Source organism: Carcharodon carcharias, chromosome 12 (genome assembly GCF_017639515.1).
Source record: "Carcharodon carcharias isolate sCarCar2 chromosome 12, sCarCar2.pri, whole genome shotgun sequence".
Taxonomy (NCBI): Eukaryota; Metazoa; Chordata; class Chondrichthyes; order Lamniformes; family Lamnidae; genus Carcharodon; species Carcharodon carcharias.
The window spans coordinates 55948243-55975024 of record NC_054478.1 but is presented as its reverse complement, the minus strand read 5'-3'; the positions used below and the strand labels follow the sequence as shown (position 1 = coordinate 55975024).

Below are 26782 nucleotides of genomic sequence, written 5' to 3'. Positions count from 1 at the left end.
TTTCATTTAGGTTCTTATCCAACCAAAAGTTATAAATGTAAAATGGTCTCTTGTCTAATTGTGGTTAATCCAAAAAATACTGAAGATTTAAGAATTAGCTCAGTCTAAGAGTAAATTCTCCTTTTTGAAATAACAGACCATGTAAGGGACTTAACACAGTAGGGTACAAATATATGTTCAGCTATAAACTATTCACGTTACTAATTATTGCCTTCATATAATCTTTAACTACAGCACATATATTTTATGGCAAAGTGCAAAATGGGAAAAGAAAACAACTTTTGCAGTGTTCCATGACTTAAGCAAACTTTCCCCTGTAGGCCACATTTGTCCTGTTTTTCTTTATGATGTTGTATACATGCTCAAATGGTTAAAACCCAATTAAATGATCAAAATTGTACGAAGAACCTTTGCTACAATGCACCAATTCACTTAATGCACCACATGATTCTTTTTATCTTCAGAACAGTGTGGTAAACTATCAGATTAAGCCTCAAGTTATATAGCAACCATTTAACACAGAACAGGTATATGAACAGTATTCAGTACAAAACAATACATTTTACAGTAATTCACAAACTATTATACTTCATAATATATCCAAGATAATTCTGAGCTCAACATACGCTGAATCTTAAAAACTAAGGCTCACTTCTTGTGGGCAAAACTTGTTAAACTAACCCAATTGCTCTTCTGGCTAATGGAATATAGAGTAACTCCTGCAGTAAACATAACTTCGAAGGTATACTTACATTTCCCTTAATTTTACTAAGATTTTTAAACATAGTTTGTCAATTACATAGGAAGTTCCTGACTATTTTGAAATATCTATGATACAAACAACATAATATTTCATCCATCCAGCAAAGATGTTATAAATTGGCAACTCTATTTTCTGCAATCAAAATGATATTAAAACCTCTGTTTGACAGAACTCAAAATAAATAATTATTAACTGACAAGTTCAGATAAAAAAAGGCTTGATGGAATAAGACTTGCTTATTCTCTCATCAGATGCTAAAACTGACCTGTTTCCAGTGTTTTGTGCTTTGTTTCAGCTTTTTGCAGGAGGTCATTCAGCCCAATATGCCTGCACCAGCTCTCTGCACTTGTCTCCCCTTTCCCTCTAGTCCTGCAAATTTTCTCTTTTCAGGTGCTTATCCAATTCCCCTTTGAAAGCCATGATTGAATCTGCCTCCACCCACATTCCCAGGCAATGCATTCCAGACCCTAATCATTCCTTTCCTTTCTTTTTCGGTTTTTCACACATCACATGGGGTCACTACAATGCTGGTTAATCATTCCTTAACACCTACCATTACTTTTGGATTTGGCAGGTGGTTTTACAGCCAGATGCCCTCCCTGCCACTAACCCTCCTCACATTTATCCAGGCTGAGGACTGGTGCCGATATATGTTTACTTGCCTGCACCAGTGGCTGTGTTTTTTTGTGGCCAACATGTCCTAGAGTGAGACTTGAACCCACAGCCTTGTGGCTCAGAGTTAGAAGAACTACCCATTGAGTCACTCCAGCTCCCTCCAGATCTAAGTCACTTGCTGGTAAAAATGTTTCTCCTCATGTCAGTGTTAGTTCTTTCGCCATTCACCTTAAATTGGTGTCTTCCAATTCTTGACTCTTCTGCCATGGGAACAGTTTCTCTCTATCTACTCTGCATGACCATTCGTGATTTTGAATACTTCTATCAAATCTCCTCTCAACCTTTCTTTTCTAAAAAGAACCCGCACTTCTCCAATCTATCCACAGAACTGAAGTTCCTTATCCCTTCTTGCAAATGTTTTCTGCACCCTATCTAATTCCTTCACACCCTTCTTTAAGTGCAGTGCCCAGAATTGTACACAATGGGTAAAATTTTTAGCCCAGTGGGCGGGCACACACCCGATCTGCTTGAGCGTAAAACGACACGCTGACGTCGGGTGAGCCTCCCGACGTCAATGAGCAGTTGCATGATATTTCAGTCAGTGGGCGTACGCGGGAATCAGCAGCATGCTTGCCAACAATTAAAAGGCTGTTAAGGCCATTAAAAAGACAATTGGCTGACATTTTTTGATGCCTGTCCAACCTTATGGTTGGCGGGCAGGTGAAAAGGCCAAGTGGTCTTTGCACTTTTTAGAAAACCTCATCCATGGGTGGGGTGAGGTTTCCTAAAGCAAATAAAAATTTTGAAGTTTAATTAATAGCATGTTCCTGCTCATGTGACAGAGTCACATGAGGGGACGTTTTAACATTTTTAATTTATTTGAAAAAAAAACTCTTCATCTCCCTGAGGCAGCTCTGTGCCTCAGGGATTCTGAAGTGCGTACTTACATGTGTGTGCGAAGTTTGCCCTCCTCCCTCACACCCCCCTCCGGTCTCCCTCCTCCCCCTGCTCGCACAGGCAGCACTGAGCACTGCTACTCATGTTTCACGCTAGGCAGGCCTTAACTGGCCTGCCAGTGTGAAATCGCCTTCCGGCCTCGATCACCGGCAGCGATTGACTTCACGACCACCCCCGCTGAGCCTGCCCGACAACGGCAAGATTCTGCCCAATAACTCAGTGGAGGCCAAACCAGTCTATTATGAAGGTTTATCATAACTTTCCTAGTTTTGTGTTCTATGCCTTTACTAATAAAGGTCCTTTTAACCCCTTTCTCAACCCATCCTACCACCTTCAAATGATTTGTGCACATTACCCCAGGCCACTCTGATGCATCTTTCTTTATTAGCTCTCCTCATTCTTCCTACTAAAATGTACCACTTTCCACTTCCCTGTATTAAATTTAATTTGCCAAATGTCCACCCATTGTATCAGACTATGTCCTCTTGAAGTCAATATCAATCCTCCTCACAGTTCACAATGCTACCAAGTTTTTTTTTGCAAATTTTGAAACTGTGCCCTGAACATTGAAGTCAAATCATTAACATAGATCAAAAAAAGTCTTAGTACCAAACCCCTTCCAGTCCAAAAAAATCATTCGCCACTACTCATTCACACCTGTCATTCAGCCAATATTTTATCCATGCTACCACTGTCCCTTTTCTGAAGGTTTTTAAAAAAACTCTGCACTAAATTAATGAGTAGTATAATATTTATTCTATAGGGCTACATCAATTACACATGCAAAAAGCACTGGCAGACTAAATATTGACTAGTAGCTGTTTACATTCTTATATACGCATCTATTACTGAAAGGACTGATCATCTGGAAAGGTTGCTTAGATGGCATATTTAATTATTATTTTAAACATATTAAATACTGCATCACCTCAATTACTATGTTATGTAGGAGCAGGAGTAGGTTATTCAATTCCTTAAGTCTGTTCCATCATTCAGTCAGATCATGACTAATTTGTATATCAAATTCATTGCAATACATCTTGTCAAAGTTAATTACAATGGAGAATAATTTTAATCTATTCTGTTAACCTCTTTTATTATGTTAAATAATTGTAAAATACTGTGCATCAAAACCCTGAAGATGCTTCAGTCAAATTCACAATGTATAACTTTCAACATTGGGTCAAGAGTTTGGGACATAACCAGCCAGATATTTGGTATCTACAATTATAACAAAATCCAAGATAATTAAATTAAGGCTGCAATCTAATTCTGGCCATCTAATCTAATTCACTCCACTGGTTAATACAAAACTCAATAAATTTGTTTAGTCATTTATGATAGCAATTGAATCAGTTAGATTAAAGCCTCATCACTACTCTGAGTTAGCCATCATTTTTGTTTAATTCGCTTGTTCAATTGTATTCAGGGAGCTAGACATGATTTCAAAGCTGGGGTATATACTTCAGAGAGGCTTGCCATCACAGTCACGGTATCTAATACTCAGGTTTCTGAGATGCAAACTTTTGTTTTATTTTAGAAGTGCCGGGAAAAGAAGAAAAAGAGAGAGCGAGACAAGCAGGCATATACACTCATCGAGGATCTTTTGCTCTATTTTGTCAATTGCTCCAGTGACTAGAACTGGAATTAATGACAGTGATAGGATATTCACCCATCCAGCATTGTGATATTCTAACATCTGCATCATGTCCTTGCCTAAATGTTACTAGATCTGATCTCAGCAAAGGATTTAGTATGGCAGTGAAGAACCACCAGCGGGTGATCTATTAGTGTACTTAACTTCTGCAGAAAACTTATTGCATGGAGCAAATGGCCTTTTTCTGTGCTGGAATTAAAACATTCTGTGTTTTGTTTTACATTTTGCGGCAGATGCAGTTTTAAAATATAAATTCAGCTCAAATTATATCTTGGAGTTTTTCACAAGTTATCTGCCAAATAAGTAGTTATGGATTAGCAGCAGGAAGTATGTTGCATTTGACATACGCTCATATCTGATGAAAATAGTTCCAAATTTTCCTTGCTTTCAGATATTATGCACTTGGAAACTCTCCTCCAAATCTGCACTTTGCTATTTCTCTCCACCCATTCAAAAACCTCCTCAAATATCCCTTTGTTCATCTCCTGTAAATCTACTCAGGGGTTTTTCTTCCCACATCCTATTTTATGATGGGTTTTGAGACAACTTACTGCATTAAAAGGAGCCATAGAAAAGGTACAAGTTTATAAGAGGCAGTGAAATGGTGTCTGTGCTAGTTTGCATCAGGTGGTGCACTTGGTGGGTGCACTTTTGATCCCCTTTCCATTCTTGATCCCCAAACTCTATTAATGTTCAACATAATTATACTAACTTCAGGCAATACTGAGCTGTGCAATGTGCTTGTACTGTATTCGAAACTGAATGCTTCGCAAAGATAATAAGCTCCAGATGAATTTTAAAAATAACAAATACTGATCAAACAGGGAAAATCTTAGAAGTTAATACTCCATTAAGACAACCTTTCCAGTACTGAAAATATACTAACAAGCACTTCCAACATTGCACAATGAACGTGAGATTGTAAACTCTTCTCCAAAATATTTTATGACTAACTTTTCTCTCAAATGATGTATAATTGAAGTCTTTCGCTCACAGCTTATCCTGTCATGTAACACCATCATCGCCATAACAGTCATGTTATTTAAACATTAAAAAATATTGTTGCACAGTAATTTAAACTGCCCTGACCATTAGAATGTGTTACCTGCTTTTGCAATCTTATTCATTAATTGCGATCACTACAATACAAAGAATGCATAACAGCAACAAGGATTAAGTTCCTTGGTGCCAGTTTTGCATAATGCTAGAAGTGCTTCTGATAATGAGCTGATCCAGATAAGACAGTTTCATTCAATCATGCTGTGCATCCTGCAGAAATTGTGTTGTGGATTTTCAAAAACAATTTAGGTGCCCATGGAACAATTATTCTCAACTCCCAATGACTGAAAGTAGATAATGATTTAATCAGTTGTTTTGAAATAATTTGTAAATCTCACTGGCAGTCAGAGACTGATAATCAGTACAAGCATCTCTGCTTGTATGGGCCTGTTCCATGGTAAATGTGGATTAGTAGTATAATCACAGCTACTTGAGGGAAAAAATATATTTATATTATCTTTCACCTTTTTAGGTTATCCCAAAACACTTCACAATAACTTAATTACTTTTATACTTTTAAAGTATAGTCACAGCTTTATGTAGGCAAAAGAGCAGGCAATTTGAAACAGCAACCTGATAGATGACCTGACATAGTAGTGTTCATTGTGGAAGGTATATTGTCGAGGACATGGTAGAACTCTTTAGCCATCTTCAATTGTTACCATGGAATATTTTAGAAAAAGAACAAGACTCAGCAATGCCTGTCTCTTTATGGGATATGTGGAACATTCCTTGTTCCAGTCCTACTCCGGCCCCCTTCCACAACTCTTTCTCCGGTACATCAATGATTACCTCGGTGCTGCTTCATGCTCTCGTCGGGACTTGGAAAAAATTATTAATTTTGCTTCCAAGCTCCACCCCTCCATCATTTTCACGTGGTCCATCTCTGACACTTCCCTTCCCTTCCTTGACCTCTCTGTCTCAATCTCTGGTGATAGACTGTCCACCAATATCCATTACATTATCGCACCATCCCATGCCCACGCAAAAGATGTAACACCTGCCCCTTCACTTCCTCTCTCCTCACCGTCCAAGGGCCCAAACACTCCTTTCAAGTGAAGCAGCATTTCATTTGCATTTCCCCCAACTTAGTCTACTGCATTCGTTGCTACCAATGTGGTCTCCTCTACATTGGAGAGACCAAACGTAAACTGGGCGACCACTTTGCAGAACACCTGCGGTCTGTCCGCAAGAATGACCCAAACCTCCCTGTCGCTTGCCATTTCAACACTCCACCCTGCTCTCTTGCCCACATGTCTGTCCTTGGCTTGCTGCATTGTTCCAGTGAAGCCCAACGCAAACTGGAGGAACAACACCTCATCTTCCGACTAGGCACTTTACAGCCGTCCGGATTGAATATTGAATTCAACAACTTTAGGTCTTGACCTCCCTCCTCCATCCCCACCCCCTTTCTGTTTCTTCCCCCTTCATTTTGTTTTTTTCCAATAAATTATATAGATTTTTCTTTTTCCCTCCTCCTATTTCCATTATTTAAAAATATTTTTAAATCTTTTATGCTCCCCCTACCCCCACTAGAGCTATACCTTGAGTGCCTTACCATCCATTCTTAACTAGCACATTCGTTTAGATAATATCACCAACTTCGACACCTGTGTGTTCTTTTGTTCTGCCATCTGTGACATCTTTTGATGATCTGCTTCTATCACTGCTTTTGCTTACAACCACACCACCCCCCTCCACTTCTCTCCCTCTCCCCCCCAACCCAAAACCCCCCACCTTAAACCAGCTTATATTTCAACCCTTCCTGGGATTCACCTAGTTCTGTCGAAGGGTCATAAGGACTCGAAACGCCAACTCTTTTCTTCTCCCCCGATGCTGCCAGACCTGCTGAGTTTTTCCAGGTAATTCTGTTTTTGTTTTGAATATCCATTACAAGCCTACCGACTCCCACAGCTACCTCGACTACATCTCCTCACACCCTGCTTCCTGTAAGGGCTCCATCCCATTCTCTCAGTTCCTTCACCTCCGTCGCATCTGTTCCGATGACGCTACCTTCAAAAACAGTTCCTCTGACATGTCCTCCTACTTCCTTAACCGAGGTTTTCCATCCACGGTCGTTGACAGGGCCCTCAACCGTGTCCGGCCCATCTCCCGGGCATCCGCCCTCACGCCTTCTCCTCCCTCCCAGAAACATGATAGGGTCCCCCTTGTCCTCACTTATCACCCCACCAGTCTCCGCATTCAAAGGATCATCCTCCGCCATTTCTGCCAACTCCAGCATGATGCCACCACCAAACACATCTTCCTTTCACCCCCCCTGTCGGCATTCCATAGGGATCATTCCCTCCGGGACACCCTAGTCCACTCCTCCATCACCCCCTAATCCTCAACCCCCACCTATGGCACCACCCCATGCCCACGCAAAAGATGTAGCACCTGCCCCTTCACTTCCTCTCTCCTCACCGTCCAAGGACCCAAACACTCCTTTCAAGTGAAGCAGCATTTCATTTGCATTTCCCCCAACTTAGTCTACTGTATTCGTTGCTCCCAATGTGGTCTCCTCTACATTGGAGAGACCAAACGTAAACTGGGCGACCACTTTGCAGAACACCTGCGGTCTGTCTGCAAGAATGACCCAAACCTCCCTGTCACTTGCCATTTTAACACTCCACCCTGCTCTCTTGCCCACATGTCTGTCCTTGGCTTGCTGCATTGTTCTGGTGAAGCCCAACGCAAACTGGAGGAACAACACCTCATCTTCCGACTAGGCACTTTACAGCCTTCCGGACTGAATATTGAATTCAGCAACTTTAGGTCTTGACCTCCCTCCTCCATCCCCACCCCCTTTCTGTTTCTTCCCCCTTCCTTTTGTTTTTTCCAATAAATTATATAGATTTTTCTTTTCCCACCTATTTCCATTATTTTTAAATCTTTTATGCCCCCCCACCCCCACTAGAACTATACATTGAGTGCCCTACCATCCATTCTTAATTAGCACATTCGTTTAGATAATATCACCAACTTCAACACCTGTGTGTTCTTTTGTTCTGTTGTCTGTCCACACACACACACACACACACACACACACACACACACACACACACACACACACACACACACACACACACACACACACACACACACACACACACACACACACACACACACACACACACACACACACACACACACACACACACACACACACACACACACACACACACACACACACACACACACACACACACACACACACACACACACACACACACACTAAACCAGCTTATATTTCACCCCTCTCCTTGTAAAGAAAAATCAGTTTTGTTGAAGGGTCATGAGGACTCGAAACGTCAACTCTTTTCTTCTCTGCCGATGCTGCCAGACCTGCTGAGTTTTTCCAGGTAATTCTGTTTTTGTTTTACTCTGAGTCCTTCACAGATCTTCACAGAACTGTGTCCCAACTCAGCACATCATAAACTTATGTTTCCAATGAAAAGGTACCATTTGAAATAGTAAGCATTCTCTTTCAGGTACTGACTGATCTGTTGTACACTTGGAGCTTTTTCTGTTATTACAATGGTCTGTCACATTTCACATTATTATAAACATAATACTTACTTTCATTTATGGAGAAACATATATACACACAAACATATACACATTTTTAATAGACACATTTATAAAATATACACATACATATATATATATATACACACATACATATGTATATTATATTACTTATTTAACGTCTGTTTTATTGGATCTTTCTTTCGAAAATACCCCAAAATGTTTTTAGTGCACAAGATAAGTGTGCCACCTGGTTGTTACCATGTTATTTTGTGAACGTCTCCATAACCCATTGACAACTGGGATAATAATGGTATCTCTCAATTATACCCTTAGAAACCGGTCTAACTTAGGCAACATTTTGACTCAGCTCTGTTGCGCAATTATTTAACAGCATGTGACCTAGAATTATTTAAAGAGCCCGGACAGATTGTAAAATTGTACAGATAGGGAGTGAGGAATTCTAAAGCGGGCAATTGCTCGAGTTAATTAAGCAACTGTCAAAAGTTTCAATCTAGCACCATGGGGAAAGCAGGATCCAGCGAGGAACCCCTTGCTGCCATCTGGTTGCCAAGTAACAACAAATCTGAAATGACAATGATGATTATAAAACTACGCAGACAAATCAAACAGGTTCCTAAAACGATACCTGTATGCATATTAACCCACTGCATTAAACGTTTGATTTGATTTTAATCTTGTTTCATCAATGATTATACCCACCCATGCGGGAAGATCTTGCTTAATCTCATTAGTAACCACAAACTTCTCATCTTCCAGCAATTGAAATGCTGCTTGCAAACGCGCAAATTTCCATCCTCTGTTCCTCTTCCACCAGATCCAAATGAGGAGCCCGAAGATGATCCAGGTGAGGCTCAATCCGAAATAACCTGTCAGGTAGACGGGGAAAAGGTAGCTGAAAGCTTTGGCGAATTGTGTCAACAATTCCATCAAGCCGGGGACCAGATGGTCGGCTGAGCTCTCTCCCACCTCATTACAAAGTATCTCCGAGGATACAGACGCTCGCCGCTTGGAGAACGAGATACTCTCCCTCGGTCGGAATTTCTTCACTTCCGCGGCGCTTGTCATGTTTGCTCGGCGGCTGCAGTTAATGGGCAGGCTCGGCTCCAACAGCCCCAGCAGGTTAATGTCGGGCGCACCTTCCTCTTCTTTGGGATGAAACTTCTCCGATCAACAACCCAGCTCGTCACCTCCGGCACCGCCTCGGCACAAACACACACACCCAGCACCTCCTTCTCAGCCTTGCCCTTGACCCTCCGCTCCCTCCGGCTCCTGGAACATCACGGATTTCTGGCTGGAATCACGGTTTCAATCCTCTGCGTCTCCCTCCACCTTCTCATCGCTACGCAAATGAAAGCCTCGTCCGCCTACAGGAGAGAGACACACCCCTCTGACCAGTGACTGCTGCTGCCTCCTCCCCCTAGTGTCAACTTTGGAAACTTGTTGATTGAAGGCTGCTTATAAATGGTGAAACCGAAACCCACACGCGATTTGTAACTCAATTTAAAATATTTGCATCTTTAGTTGAGTAGATATTTAAAATGCACTTCACTTTATAGGAAGTATTATCGTCCACCCCTCCCCCCCTCCCCCACCCACCCCCACCCCCCCATTGCTTAGACTAAGTGATCTGTTCCTCGGTGTTGCTCTGTACAAATCCAATTCCTGCCCAGTTCGGATCACTCAGGTCAATCGATGTGAGTGAAGTAAATTTGCAGATTGGCAGGTGCAAACCAATTCTCAGCGGCAACTCTGAAGCAAACAGCGTGAAATGTCTGTTTATTTTAACAATGAAATGTGAAACCTGAAACATAAACTCACATATATGTACCAAAACTTGCTGGAAAAACTCAGCAGGTTTTCGGTGAAATTGCACCACTTTTCTGCTCTTTAGTTCTGAAGAAGAATCATACGGATTCGAAACACCTGCTGAGTTTTTCCAGCAATTTTTGTTTTTGTTTCAGATTGCCAGCATCCGCAGTATTTTATTTTTTTTCACATACGTGTATGTGGTTCATTGTAATGTTCTGTTTAGAGAGAACATCACACATCCCCGTTTGTAATAACTATCATTAAAATATGGAAAATGAAAGCTCCCAACGGTTTGAAAGCATCTGACTTTTAGCGTTCTATTGAGGTGGGGTTTTGGAAGTTAATTAATCTGTTTATTGGGAGGGGGCGGGGTATCAGTATTCTGTTGTGAATGAGCTTTCCGATTTATCTACTGCATTAAACAACCAGAGAACAGGCGCTAAAAAAAATCAACTCCCCGATCAAATATCCTAACAGTTCCTCACCCACTCCAAGAAATTTGCCTAAAAATATTTGATAAATAATGAACTCATTACAACATTCAAACAATAATAGAAAACTCACAAGGTACCCATTCCACCTTCCAATCATCTAACAATTAACTCCCTCTCACCCGCCTTGTACACAGGACTTACGAACAACACAGGGGCAACTCCAGGCCAACAGCCTGGCCCAATGTGTGATATGGAGGCGTCCACACGGCAGACCAAAGGAATGTTTATTCCGATGACAGATGTATTATTGAGCATAGTCAATTCAGAAGTTACAGCGGATTTATAAAGCATATTTGGTTAATGTTTGATGATACTAAGATCAGTTTCCAATGGGTTTGTGACATAATTGAGTAATAGCAGTTTTCTGTTCTTAACTTCTGTGTCTTTTGTCACGATCGGATCTGGTTCAAAGGTGAAATGAGAGTTGTGAGTGGAGGCAGGTGACAATGATATTACATAATCATGTCTGTTACTGATGTTTCCAGGAGGTTTGTTGTCCTCTCGCACTATAATAATGAAGCTTAGAAGAGGGAGCAAAGTATTTGTGGATAAACTTCAGTTGAAAAGGACGTTTTGAAACATTTTTTATAAATTAGAATTTGGAAGGGGTGTTATAAAGTGGATCTTAGGATGGAAAACCGACTGCTCACCCAATACCCCTGTTTAAGAAGGGAGTGAGGCAAAAGACGGGAAATTACAGGCCAATTAGCCTGACCTCGGTCGTTGGTAAGATTTTAGAGTCCATTATTAAGGATGAGATTTCAGAATACTTGGAAGTGCATAGTAAAATAGGGCAAAGTCAGCATGGTTTCATCGAGGGGAGGTCATGCCTGACAAATCTGTTAGAATTCTTTGAGGAGGTAACGAGTAGGTTAGACAAAGGAGAGCCAATGGATGTTATCTACTTGGACTTCCAGAAGGCCTTTGACAAGGTGCCGCACAGGAGGCTGCTCTGTAAAATAAAAGCCCAGGGTATTAGAGGCAAGGTACAAGCATGGATAGAAGATTGGCTGTCTGGCAAGAGGCAGAGAGTGGGGATAAGGGGGTCCTTCTTAGGATGGTGGCTGGTGACTAGTGGAGTTCCCCAGGGGTCAGTGTTGGGACCATAACTTTTCACTTTATATAATAATGATCTAGATGAAGGAACTGAGGGCATCCTGGCTAAGTTTGCAGATGATACAAAGATAGGTGGAGGGACAGGTAGTATTGAGGAGGTGGGGAGGCTGCAGAAGGATTTGGACAGGTTCGGAGAATGGGCAAAGAAGTGGCAGATGGAATACAACATGGGCAAGTGTGAGGTCATGTACTTTGGTAGGAAGAATAGAGGCATAGACTATTTTCTAAATGGGGAGAGAATTCAGAAATCTGGAATGCAAAGGGACTTGGGAGTCCTAGTCCAGGATTCTCTTAAGATTAACTTGCAGGTTGAGTCGGTAGTTAGGAAGGCAAATGCAATGTTGGCATTTATTTCGAGAGGACTAGAATATAAAAGCAGGGATATGCTGCTTTTTATAAGGCTCAGGTCAGACCACATTTAGAATATTGTGAGCAATTTTGGGCCCTGTATCTCAGGAAGGATGTTCTGGCCCTGGAGAGGGTCCAGAGGAGTTTCACGAGAATGATCCCAGGAATGAAGGGCTTAACATATGAGGAACGTTTGAGGACTCTGTGTCTATACTCAATGGAGTTTAGAAGGATGAGGGGGGATCTGATTGAAACTTAGAGAATACTGAAAGGCCTGGATAGAGTGGATGTGGAGAAGATGTTTCCATTAGTAGGAGAGACTAGGACCCGAGGGCACAGCCTCAGAGTAAAGGGAAGACCTTTTAGAACAGAGATGAGGAGAAACTTCTTTAGCCAGAGAGTGGTGAATCTATGGAATTCATTGCTACAGAAGGCTGTGGAGGCCAGGTCATTGAGTGTAATTTACACTGAGATAGATAGATAGGTTCTTGATTGGTATGGGGATCAAAGGTTGTGGGGAGAAGGCAGGAGAATGGGGTTGAGAAACTTATCAACCATGATTGAATGGCCTAATTTCTGCTCCTATGTCTTATGGTCTACATCCAACTCCCCACTGCCTTTGTTCCAGGTCCAGGATTGGGCTTCCTTATTGCCTTACAAAGAAACATAGAAAAGTTATGGCACAGATGGTGCCCATTCAGCCCATCATGTTGGCGCCAGCCAAAAAAGAACTATCCAGTTAATGCCTCCACCCAGCTTTTGATCCATAGTTACAACTCTTCAAGTGTATATCCAAGTTTTTTTTTTAATGTGATGTGTGTTTCTTTTTCAATCTTTTTCAGGTAGTGAGGTCCCAGACCCCAACCATCCTTTGGGCAAAAATATTTCTTGTCAACTCCCGTCTAACCCTTTTGCATTAACATAAGCCTTCCTGATTATTGACTTCTATGGTAAGGGAAATAGGTCCTTCCTATCCACTCTACCTAGGCCCCTCATAATTTTAAGTCTCCCAAATCTCTTCAGTTAAATCTCCCCTCAGCCTCTTCTGTTCCAAAGAAAACAACTTGAACTTATCTATTCTTTTCTCATAACTAAAATTCTTAATTCCTGGCAACATCCTTGTAAAATCTCCTCTGTACCATCTCCACCCTCTACCCTCATCCTTCTTGTAATACAGAGAGCAGAAGTGTATGCAATACTGTAGCTGTGGCCTAACTGGTGTTTTACACAATTTGAGCATAACGTGCCTCAGCTAATAAAGGAAAATTTCCCATATGTCTTCTTAATCACCTTATCTACCTGTGCTGCTACCTTCAGCGATCTGTTGACATGCATTCCAATGTCCCCCTGTTCCTCTACACTTCTCCTTAGCTTATGTTTATTGTGTATTCCCTTACATTATTTGTCCTTCCCAAATTAATTACCTCATACTTCTCAAGATTTAATTCTATCTGCCACTTTTCTGCCCACCTTGATATCTTCTTGCAGCTTTTTTCTTCACAATCAACTACACAACCAATTTTTGTATCACCTGTCACATGAGCAGGGACATGTTATTAATTAAATTTTAATTTTTTTGTTTTATTTTTATTTGCTTTAGGAAACCTCATGGATGGATTTTCCTAAAAAGTGCAAAGGCTGCTTGGCCTTTTCGCCTGCCTGCCAACTATAAAGTTGGATGGGCAGCGGAAAATGTCAGTCAATAACCTTGTTAATGGCCTTAACAGGCCTTTTAATTGTCAGTGGGCGCGCTGCCGACTCCGGCATGTGCCCGCCAAACAAAATATCACGCAATTCGTGTTGACGTCAGGACGTTTGTCAATGTGCGTCATTTTATGCTTAAATGGGTCGGGCGCGCACCTGCCCGCCGAGCTAAAAATTCTGCCCATGATTCCTTAAACAACCCGATTCAAAGTAAATTTCCTCAACTTCAGTTCTTTGTAGACAGCAGCTTGAAGCTTAGATGCTGAAGGCGTTTCACAATTGTTAGATCTTCGAATGGCTTTCCTTGCAAACAACCTTTGCTCCTTTATGCATATTCTCTCCTTTGAATGCAAATTCCCATTGTTTCACTATGTCTTTGGACTTTACCTCTCTGATAATAAAAATCTCTCATAGTACCAATTTTACCAGTAATCTTTGGGAAAAATAAACATACTGCTTCTTACTTCTCCTGGCTAGGTGAAACATTTCACCCCTCCTTTGAAATCAATCTAGTCTAGTTTATTTAAAAAATGCAAATGTTCCCTTTACCCCTATGTTTGCCTATTTAACATTTCAAACCTAGCTTATCTTCTAATACTTCAACTCCTTCAGGCCAGCTGCCTTTAATTCAGTTAAGTCACACACACCCACACATAGATAAACGGCGGGATTTTCTACACCCACTTGCCGCTGCAATCTTCCGGTCCCGCTGCAAGTCATTGGACTTCTGGCTGGGGTGCTGCCTCACCCACGGCGGGTCCCACCTGCAATGGGGCCAGAAAATCCCGGCTATAGGCCCATAGACACAGACCCCATTGTTACTTTACAATAAATTCCAATAACATTATGAGAATTATTTTATCTTCCTGATAATAGCCTCTTTGCATATTTTAATAACTTACTCAACAAATGCATGGGGGTTCCCTTTTTCCTGCTGTTATAATCCCAGCTGATGTTACTACTAGACAAGCCAGATCCCAGGGTGGAACCTGGCTCAACAGATCCTAACTTTCATTTTTTGTTGAGAAACTTGGAGAACGGTTACTGAACACATTCACAGGAGCCTGCTGATCTACTTTTAACATAAGAATAAAACATTTATTAAACAAGAAAAAAGGACTATATTACACCACTCCTTCAACCCAACTATACCTTTACAACTATATCCAGATTCGTAAGGATAAGTATACAATCCATGTAAACCAATAGGTGACCTGTGATTGGACACCCCACATTCTGTAACCAAGTGACAGATGGCACCGAAAGCAGGTGCTATGGATCTCTCATCAACTCCGCCGAAATGCTCATCCCACTGTAAGCCAACCAGTCTCACAGGAACTCCATCTTTCACATGAGCATTTCCAAACTCCACTTTTGAAGAACTTTCCTTGGAATCTTTTCCCAACAGATTCTTTCTCTTGAATTTCTTCAGCAAGGATCTACCTCTGAGGTTTTGATCTATCCCCCTGATGTTTTTCTCCCATAGATTGCCAAGTGCATTCAAGCTTCACCTTCCACGCACTCTCTCAGAGACTCAGCCATGCCGACAGAACACCACTACTTCACAGGTCCATAGAAAGGAGTCACCAACCTTTGGCTCTCTTCTCGGATCTTCTGGCTTCTCGCAAGCATACTTTGCCTTAATTCTGCTCACCGCAGCTTTCTCTCTTTAATTAGGAGCCTCTTCCTCTGATCCTTACTTTAACTTCACTGAACAGGATCTGTTCCAGATTTCTGTTCTCATTGTTTGACTTAACTGTGTCTTGAAAAAGGAAAAAGAATAAACCGCGCACATGCGTAGGGCTGTTTACAGGCTTGAAGACATGAACATGCCCCATCTGCGCATGTGCAGCCATTCCAGGGTAAGCACATGCATAAAAACCACTGAGGCCCTTCCTTTGATTTTTTCAAAAGGTAAATTTTCTTTCCTTGGATTCGTAAACACACCTGAGCTTTAGCCAGAAATGGGTGGGATCTTGTTGTTTTCCAACCTGACACCACTTTTCAGCTCTTTAAAACCTTTCAGCCTGGATCCTAATCCACTTCCTTTTGGTGGTTAGAAGTCCCCCCAGAGTGTAATTCGAGGAGTGATAGTGAGCTGGATGAAGTGCCATGTGGTTGCCTAGGGACTTATGTTCAGATGACAATTACTTCGTATTTACTTAAAAAACTCAATGCAAATTGGTCAGATTTGCAGAAAATACCAAAACTAGAAACGACAGTTGGTTTTGAGGAGACAGTGCGCGGGATACAAATTACACATATGTCAAATATTAGGTTTTTATGCTGATTGTCAACCTATTAAACAATATTTTAACTTCTCATGTTTTTACATGAAGAACCAGCTTTTTGTGGTTGCATAAAACCAGAAAAAGTGGGACTACATGGTAATTAATGTTTGCAAAAAGATAAGATGTGTTATGATATTACATAGGTAAACTCCATGTCTGGTGCAGCTGGAAACTGTTAGAAGAAATCAATTAGAAGTTACTTTGGCTGCCACATTTAGTTATATAACAGTGACTTGCATTTCAAAAGTATTTCATTGGCAGTGAAGAGGATGCCCTGAGGATGCATAAGGCACCATTTCAATGCCAATTCTTTATATACTGCTCTTTTGGTCTGTCAGCTGTTTTGGAATTATTGAATAGTTTTTGCCAGCTTTGTATGGTTTGGGATGTATGAAATACATTGGGCAAAACGGAAAATGTAATTCAACACTCAACATGTCCAAACAATGCAGAGTGGCAAGCAACAAAGCAAGTGCAATGCTGAACAAGAAGTCAGAGAAGTTATTCTTAAATTCAATAGTGACTCTGGTCAGACCATACCTTGAATAGTGTGTAGTCCTGGTCACTGAGGCAAGGCAGTTAGGTACTAGTGGCTCAGAAAGAATCAGAAGCTGATCCCAATTGTCAGACATATGATGATAGACAGATAAAACTTAATATTTTCAGCCTAGAGAAGAGGCACCTATGAAGCAATTTTATAGATATAGTTAAGATACTAAACAGTATGGAAAAATACATCTGAAAAATCACATTATTCTAAACTGAGAGTAGGAGATGAGAGAATAGAACGGGTAGAATGCTAATTTGGGAATAATGTCTAAAATTCTCCACACAAGGGGCTGGAGTTAATGCTGTCCCCATCCCTCGATGGGTTTGAAGGCAAGGTGCAAGTTAAAAATAAGGAGTGACGAGTGACTTGCCCACTGCAGACCCAGCCGTCCTTGCTTTCATCGTAATTATACCAGTGTCAGGGTAGCCCACCCACCTGCCAGTGAGCCAATTGAGGCTCTTAAGTGGACAACTGATGTTCACTTAAGGGACTCAGCCCACCACTGCTGGTATTTAACTGGCTGCAGGAGAGGCCCATACCATGTGACCAGCCTGGCAGGTTTCTCGGTGCAGGTTGGTGTTGGACAAGGGGTTGGGATCCATCCTTAACTGGACCCCTGGGCCCATCAGAGGAACCCTGCCCATAGTAAACCCCCCACCTGCCTCAGACTGTACTTCCCCTGTGGCCTCGCAAACCCTGGCCCCCACCAACACCAACTCCTTGTTGACCCCAAAATACTTACAAAGTTCCAATTCAATGCAGCTCACCTCTTTATTATTCGGGTGCAGTACTGGTCATGGCCACCACTGTCAGTGGCAATACTGGTAGATCTAGAGCTGCTGCCCTCGGATTGGCTGGCAACTCTCTGAAGCAGGACTTCCTGTCTCTGAGAAGCGTAAATCCCAGCTCCAACCTATTAACAGGCAATTGGCTGTTAAATGACTGTGGGGCTGTGGATTTTTTAGTGGGGTGGAGAGGTGGAGCAGGGACCAGGCACCTTGTATAATTCAGCCGAATGCGTGAGCAACTCATAGAATGGAGTCCCGGAAAGAATAGTGGACAAAAAGCCTTGGAAAATCTAAGGGTAAGCATGGGTATCACAGTGGAGAGATTGTAAAATAGTTTTGGTTGGATGAACTGACGTGGCTTTATTGATTGATATTTAACTAGTAACCTACTTCAGATAAATGTGTGTTTCTGCATTATTTAGCCTTCAATCCACAATTCATTGTGTCACTTCTGCAGTGAACAATCTGCTAAATCACATTTTAAAGCCATTACTCCCTCTCCTCCTAGTCATTCTCCCTCAAATGTCTTATCAAATGCTCATTTGGAGAGCCAGTACAGAGACAATGTGCTGTTAAAATTCTGTGCTTCTGTGATCTCCACTCCCTTAAGTCCAAGGGATACAACCTTGAACGTCTTTGACAGACAACTGGTTTAACCATTCACTACCCCATCTGGCTAAACCACACAAAGCATTATTGCTTCCTGCTGTGCATTACTAAAATTGCTCATCCAAGGATGCAAAGATAAGCCTTGGCTTCTGCTCTACCACAAACTGTCTTATTATACTGCCCTCCATTGCCTCCTCTACCCTCACTTCCAACAACAAGTGCAAGGAATTCAGGACTTTAATCACAATGTTCAAGACCATTCATTCAGCTGTTAGTTCCTCCTTCTAGCCCACAGGCCAAACTTCATCTAATTTTGCCCTCTGCTCTCACTCTGAACTCATGGCTTTCTGTAGATTCTATACTATCTCTGGCATTGCTCTCTTTGAGCTCATCTTACCCATGGGTTCCACCACATGTTGTCTCGGTCCCATTTGAACCAAACTGTTGACCATCTAACGTTCCTTCCTGGGGCCCATGTTAAATGGTATTATTAATAGTTCCTTCTCAAATATTGTCCCCTACCCCTCAAATTTTCCATCAGCGTCTCTTTCCTCAAAAAGCCCATTGAAACCCCTCTGCACTTACAAACTACTGCCCCATCTCCAACCTCACTTTCCAGCTCTGCTGCAGTACTGGAACTGTCCTTATCAAAGTCACAAATGATGTTCTTTGTGACTGTGACTGTGTTAAACAATATCTCCTCATCCTTCCTGATTTATCTATAGCTTTCAACACAATTGACTATACCATCATCCTCCAGAGTCTCTCCCCTATTGACCAACTATGTGGAACTGCCCTTACTTGGTTCCATTTTTATCCATCGAATCCTTGCCAGGGAATCACCTGAAATGTCTTCTCTTCCCACTTTACCTCTGCAGTTCCTGAAGGACCTATATTTCGCTCCTTTCTGTTCCTCATCAACATCGTATGCCTCACCAACATCATCTGAAAACAGAATCTCAGATTCCATCTGTATACTTACAACACTCGGCTCTATCTCTTGAACACCCTTCTGGGACCTTCCTTTCTATCTAACTTGTTTCAGTGGTTATCTGACATTCAAAATTGCATCTGTGGAGATGTACTCCAACTAACTATTGGCAAGACTGAAGCCATTGTCTTTGATCCCTACAAACTCCATTAACTGCCCACTGTTTCCATTTGGAAACTATCCAAAACTGAGTCAGGTTTCCATTCACAACTTTGATGTACATTTGACTCTGGGGTGAGTTTCTGACCACATAACTGCTCCATTACCAAGACTGCCAACATTCACCACCATAGCATAGCCAGACTTTGATTCTGGCTCAGCTAGTCTGCTGCTGAAACCCTCATCCGTGACTTTGTTACCTCTAGACTTGACTATTCCAATGCTCTCCTGGCCAGTCTCCTGCCTTCCACCCTACATAAACCTGTGCTTATCTAAAACTCTGCTTAATTCGCTATAGCTTAATTCATTCCAGGTTACATTCACCCATCATCCCTACACTGTTGCTCACAATCAGGCTAGGCCTGAATTTTAAAATCCTCATTCCTTTCTAGTTGTTCCATAGACTTGCCCCTCTGTAACCTCCTTCAGTATTATAAGTCTTTGAGATCTCTATGCTCCTTCAATTCTGGCCTCTTGCACATCCCCAATTTTAATGGCTCCATCATTGATGGCTGTGCATACAGCTTCCTTGGCTCTTAGCTCTGTAACTCCCTCCATAAACCTCTCCTCCTCCCAATTCCCAACTCCTCCCATTTAGGATGCTCCCTAAAACCTATCTCTTTGATCAAACTTCTGTTCTGATATCGCCTTCTGTGGTTTGGTGTCAAAAACATTTTCATGAAGTGCTTTGACACATTTTACTAAGTTAAAAGATGCCATATAAATGCAGATTGCTGATATATCTGTTGTTTTTACCTGTGATTTATGGTTTCCTAATAAAAAGTATTCTCAGAATGTAATAGTCTGTCACCTGATGTTCTAACTCAGGCTTGTCCAACATGTGGCTTGCTGGCTGGATGCTCTCAGTGAAGCCATTCTATGTGGCTTCTGGAGGAGTTGTTCAAAATGCCAGTAAGACGGGTAAGTTAAGTTGGAGATTCTGCAAAGGGCTGCTCCTCCAATTGCAGGCTTTCTTCTCCTGCATTTGCTGCTGATAGGTTCACTTAGTGGAAGAACAGCTAACATCAGCAGCGATGAGTGTGTGGAGGAAAAAGAGGAGATTTCGGGGACAGGGAGGGAGGGAGTGGGAAGCTGCTGTGGCATGTGGGGAGAGAGAGGCTGCTGGGGTCTGGGGTGAGAGAGAGAGAGGCTGCCTGGTCTTGTGGAGGTAGAGAAGATGCTGGGGCTTGTGGGGAGAGTGATCTGCAGGGCCCAGGGGAAGGGGGAAAGGCTGGCTGCGGGGCCTAAGTTGGGGGGGGTGGGGTGGGGGGGGGGGGGGGGGTGGGGGGGGGGGGGGGGTGCGGGTGTGGTGGTGGAGGGGTCAAGAGACTTGCTGCTGGTGGGGGGATTGTGGAGGGGAGGGGTGTGTGTGCGTGTGTGTGTGACAGAGTATGAGAGAGTGTGTGAGAGTGATGGAGAGTGAGGGAGAGTGCGTCTGGCTAACTCCCAGTGTCTCACTCACCCTCACTCCTGCGCCCTAATATATACACTCACCCACTCACACAGTGGTTGATGGTGAGTTAATGAGCACCCTGAGACTGGGTGTGAGCCAGACACACATACTTTGACTCTCTCATATTCTAATGGCCATCTTTATTAATTGCTCTTTTTAAAAATTATCAAATTATTGCTTTGACATTGCTTTATTTTTGCTCAACAAGTTGGTTCTTTACTTCATATCTCAATGTTTTTTGAACTCCATCTTTAATGTTGTGCCTAACCTTATCTTTCTGAAATTTGTTCATCGGCCTTTTGAGTGAGAAAAAAATGGAAATGTGGCACCCCACACGAAAAAGTTGGTCAAGCCTATTCTAAACAGTAGTGTTGCCACACCCAGTTGATTCATGCTTAGCAGGGTGTGCTTAACAGAAAGTAATAAGAGAACTGCCAACATATTATAGAACATCCCTGTGGAAGGCTAATTTCAGAGTATAAAAATGGAATTGCCTTTCCCTCTGGTGAAATGTGCACAACTTTTTAATGGATGCATTAAAACTGTTTCCATCTCTGAGTGGCAAAATGCCAAATGTCACAGGACTAATGCATACAAGTGTGAGGAGAGGAGAGAAAATGCACCCTGTATCCATATTTTTGGAGCATTAAAAACAAATGAAGTAAGTTAAATTCTACTTCAAAAGAGAACCAAAATTTAGGTAGGATTACTGGCATCCAGAATAATTCTAGTTCTAAATCATTTCTTTTTCTCCCATTGCCAGCATTCACCAAATGTTACAGCATTGGAATTTGCTCTCAAGATAAGAACTTTTGGAGGTAAACATGACTGGAAGAAATTGAATGGGTGTGGACTTAAAATAATTCCATCAGATTGGGGCTGGGTGATCTTTAGGATAAGAACAGGCAAGCATCCAGAAAATTTTAGAAAACTTGCTGCTTTTTGTATTTTTGTTGATATTTAGGTTTAATGTAATGAAGATTGTGAATAATTTTGAGTTAGTTAAATTGACTTGCAGGTAAGAACTTTTAAAGGATCAATGCCATCTGGCCTTGTTTCTTTACTGGATTTATAAATATTGATCAAATGCATCAGCGGAGATTCTTGTCTCTGGGGTCAAGTTCTACCTACAACGTTGCATCCACCTCAAAGCTGTACTACTCACTTGGCTCATTGCTCAAGGGGGGATTCTCACCATCAAGTGGAAACTTCTCCATGCCCCATGCACCCAAGAAAACCCCAGGAGAGAAATTGTCAGGGACCTGAATTCTGCAAGCTGCTGCTATTTTACTGCAGCAGTGAGAAGGAATGGCAAATGGTGGCCCCAGTAGAGTTGGTGGGAGGGAAATTCCAGTTGGGGTGGTGAGGCAGAGGTAGATATCACCCCCAATTTTCCAATGTTTCTTAATTTCAGACAGAATCATGAAAGACAATTTTCCCCAATATCTCACCATGATTACAGCAAACCTTTTATGAACGTGAGCAGGAAACAGAATGTACATTGATAAAAGCTCATATTGCAGCACCCTAGTACTTAGTATGGCTTGTGCTTGATAGAGAGAAATGTTTGTGGATCATCAACACGGTGAAATATGTTCTATGATCTGCCCAAAACATATTGGGCCTCCAGTGCAAAAAGTTTTCCCCAACCGAGTGTTGCAAGTTGGCACATTCCAAGATCCAGGAACGACATGCTAAGGGATGCACTAGAGCTTGGGCATCCATGGCAGTGGCACAATGGGTATAGTTCACTGATGTGCACCGCCTCTATGTGTATACAATGGCAGTGCCCAACGAAATGTCAGCTCACAATGTTAAAATTGTTGTCTGCTCAAGTACTCTGGCTCCATTCCTGGCTAGCATTTATGAGCAATGCCACAGATGATTCACTAATATATCAAAAATACTTTGCCTTTGGTGGCTAAAGTCCTTGACTAGATATTGATGGCACATATTTGCAAAGCAGGCAAATTGATGTGCCATAGTTAGGTTTTCCCAACCTCTGTGCCAACAGTCTAAATGTGCTGGTTAAAATTTGTTTCCATTCTCTTAGCACCAAAATTCCAATCATTTGGGAATAAAGTTGCTTGCAAGTTTGAGGGGGAAGGAAAATAAGAAATGAAGCACAAAAAAGAATTCAGGGCGAAGAAATATAATGAGATACTTGTGCTTCAGTACACCCTATGTTAAAGAAGAAATTATTACCAGAATTACAATTATCTCTAATGAGAACATAAAGCAGAATTTGTTCCTTGGTCTTCATAAAAATATTCTGGATGACTTTCACTTCATAAAGCTGGTGGCGCACAGCAATAACAAACCATCTGCCCACAAGTTTTGAGCCTTTAAACCAAAGTCAAACAAATCTAATAGAGGGCAGAACAATGCTCAGTTACCAGAAATATCAGGGTACTGGTACTGTAGTATTTATGGTTTTATTTTGTGTATAATGTACCTTTAAGAATAATACTTGTTAAGGAAGATCACATGATCTGTAGTAACCAATAGGAGAGTAGCATGGGCGACATCAGCAGTGATAGAGTTGGAGTTGCAAGTACATGTGTAGTTGCTGCTGAGTATATTGTAAATAAACTTAATGTTTCCACCCAAGAAATATCTGCAGATCAACTCTATCATTAATAGTACAACTCGGCCATCCTGCAACAAACTGGTGGTGAGGATAACATAGGATTGAACAGAAGAAATCAAGTTAAAAAGAAAGGAAGATATAGGGGAAAATTTTTAGCTTGCTGTGTGGGTGCGCACGCGACCCGACTGAGTGTAAAATGATACGCAACGATGAGTGTCAGGCGAGTATCCTGATGTCATTGTGCACTAGTGTGATATTTTGGTCGGCGGCCATGTGCCGGAGTCGGCAGCGTGTTCGCCGACAATTAAAAAACCTATTAAGGCCATTAACAAGGTCATTGAAACAAATTTTTTTGTGGCCTTTTCAGCCTTACGGTTGGCGGCCTTTGGATGTTTTTGGAAACCTCATCCACAGGCGGGATGAGGTTTCCAACAGCAAATGAAATTTAAAAAGTTTTATTTTAATTTTATTTATAAGATGTCCCTATTCATGTGACAGTGTCACATGAGGGGACATGTTTTATAATATTTTTGAAATCTTTAATTCTAATTTTTAAAACCCTTCATCTCCCTGAGGCAATTCTGTGCCCCAGGGAGATTTTCATGCACTCATGTGCATGCGCGAAGTTTGACTGCTGAGCCTGCCCTGCAAGGGTAAAATTCTGCCCATAATCACCAGGTATGCTGTCACTTAAAGATAAAATGGCTGAGAAATCTCCCAGAGCACTCCCGACATTTAAAAAAAATACCTAAATTGCAAGACCCCTGAGTGAGAATCTACAAGACGGGTGAGCAAAACAAAAGAAAGGAGAATCTGCAGTTACATTGTAAATAGGTGGCAGCCCCAGGCTCAGTAGGTTGGAGAGGCTGGTACACGGCTTGCAAGTAGAAAGGGGGGGAGGGAGGCAATCAGAGCAGAGAGCAGTTTTAAATTTAAAAAAAAACCCTGCAGAATCACCCAGAAAAGGGAGAAGAAATTGCTGCTGTTTTTTTCTCCTGAACAGGAACAAAGTTTTACAAAGTTAAAAGAAAAGGCGACCCCCAATCGCGGGGATTCTGCCAAAACTCAAAAAGCGCGGGAAACACAGCGCAGAAAAGCTGACAGCTGCAGAGACAGCCTGAGTTTAAAAAAATGGTGACTGTTCTTAAAGTGGCAATACATTTAAAATGGTAAATACAAGAAAAGTGGCTATGGACAGAAAATTAGAAGAGACCCCAGAGAGAGGGCAACTCTGCCAAGGACAACATGAGGCCCCAGAGAGAAGACAACTCTGCAGAAGTCAACAAGAGACCCCAGAAAGAAGGCAACTCCACCAAGGGCACCAGGAGACCCCAGAGGGAGGGAAACAAGAAATGAAACAGTTGAAAGAACAGTTGATTCCCTTCGTGATCAAATGCAAAAGGAACATTCAGCAACATGAAGAAATGAAGGACGTCTCAAACAGTAGAATGGAAACACACAGAAGAAACGCAAGGAGGGCTCAGGGGAAGCCCTGGTAATCAGAGACGGCTTACAAGAAGCCCTAGGAGTTGTGTACAGCTGGCTACACCCAGGAGACAGGAGTTTGGATAAACTCCAAGGCAGTGCCAGCTCAGTGAAGCTAACTGCCTACCAAATAGCTGAAGAATCAGTTAAATGAAGCCAAAGAGGTTTTGAAAGCAAAAGTTGCAGAATTTCCCAAGAAGCAGGCAGATAATTAAATTTTGGGAGACTCAGCCACTGAGCTCAGAAAAGTTGAGCTTACATCTGAGAGAAGTCTGACCAATAGTGAAATCAAAAGGAAGAAGTCTGTGCTAGAAAGAAGAAGGCACGTAGAAAAATGTTACAAATAATAATCCAGCCTCCACCTGGTTGAGGAGAAAGAGAAACTCATAAGAGAGGTGCCTGCGCCAGAGAATGCCTTGGAGCTTAAATCATTCCGAGGAATTATCAAATATTATGGGCTGTTCTTACCCAATTTGTTCACAGTGCTGGCCCCCCTGTATTCTCTACTCCAAAAGAACCAGTGTTGGTCTTGGGAGGCGTCTCAGAAAGAAGCTTTCTTAAAGGTGAATGAATTGTTGCACTTGTCCAATCTATAATGCATTATGACCAGACGAAAGAATTGGTGCTGACATGTGACGCATCTCCCTATGGAGTGGGAGCAGTGCTCTCTCATCGAATGGATCACGGCACAGAATGACCAATAGGTTATGTATCTCAGCGGACAAGGAATACTCGCAGATATAAAAATGCACTGTGGTAAGCTTACTGGCTTGCCTTTGTAAATTTAAAATCTATTTTGGGACTGTTGCCTTAAAGAGGGTATGTAGTTAATTAGGGATTTTGGGATTTGTTATAGTATTAAGTAACCTTAATCTTATGTATGTGCTTGAAATCTTTTCTTTTGTTAATGAAGGTTTTAATTTAGTTTTTAAAATCTCTAAAGGCATTAGTGGACTCATTACTTCTAAATTCAGTGCACAAATCTTCTTATAATAAATACAAATTGTAAAACTGTTGTGATAGCGTGGCCAAGTTTTCTTTGTGGATTTGGTCCACCTGGGACACATCACCTGCCACGTCCTAACAAACAGGGAATTTTTTTTCCTCTGAGATCGAGCTCCACCTCTCCTTCTGTACCCACCTCAACCCTCTATCACCCTCTTGGGTTGAGACTCATTGCAGGAATATGGCTCCTGGTGGGATGTCAATCAGCAAGTGGAATCCCCTCCACTCTTGTGCAACCAAGCAAACCCTAAGGGAGATTTTTTTTGGACTGCTATGCGCTGCCATTTCTTGTCGTGAGTACAAGGAATTGCTAAGGTACATCTGACAGGTTTGGTGAAGGAAAATCCTAGTAAATGGGGTGAGGCAACTGTAGGTGTCACCAGCCTAATTTTTCAGAATCCTGTGTCCTGATCCTGCTCGATTTTCAATAGGGATTGTGAAAGAGAATTTCCTTCATTATCCCATCATGACTACAGCCTCATTGTTTTAGATTTACATAACAAATGAAAAGTACCTTATGAAAACTCATATTGAAGCACGCCTGGTCCTTAGTACAGCACAACTGTCTGGTGCTAATTCTAATTAGGGGAATTCCAACTGAGCTTTAGAAGTAAGTAGTTATAGGAGCTAAGGTTAAAAACTTTCTTAGATGATGGCGAGGGGCTTTTAATGATAAAGGCATTGGAAACTAATGTAATGGTGGAATTTATATTAGGGGAGGATATTCTTATCCAATGACCTCAGCAACATTGTAATTGGTCAAAAGGGAAGAACTGTTTGTCTACAC

General features: G+C 41.8%; 1 protein-coding gene across 3 annotated transcripts in view; it reads right to left on the bottom strand.

The window, feature by feature from the left end:
- Window positions 1–10000, bottom strand: part of LOC121284785 (extended synaptotagmin-3-like) — a 137078-nt gene extending 127078 nt beyond the window's left edge. For 2 of the 3 annotated variants that reach the window (XM_041200434.1, XM_041200435.1), the window contains exon 1: window positions 9303–10000. In XM_041200434.1, the coding sequence (XP_041056368.1) occupies window positions 9303–9668 (366 nt within the window). In that variant the 5' untranslated portion in view covers window positions 9669–10000. The remainder of the gene's footprint in view (window positions 1–9302) is intronic. The other variant, XM_041200436.1, reaches the window with a different exon arrangement.
- Window positions 10001–26782: the final 16782 nt, after the last annotated feature.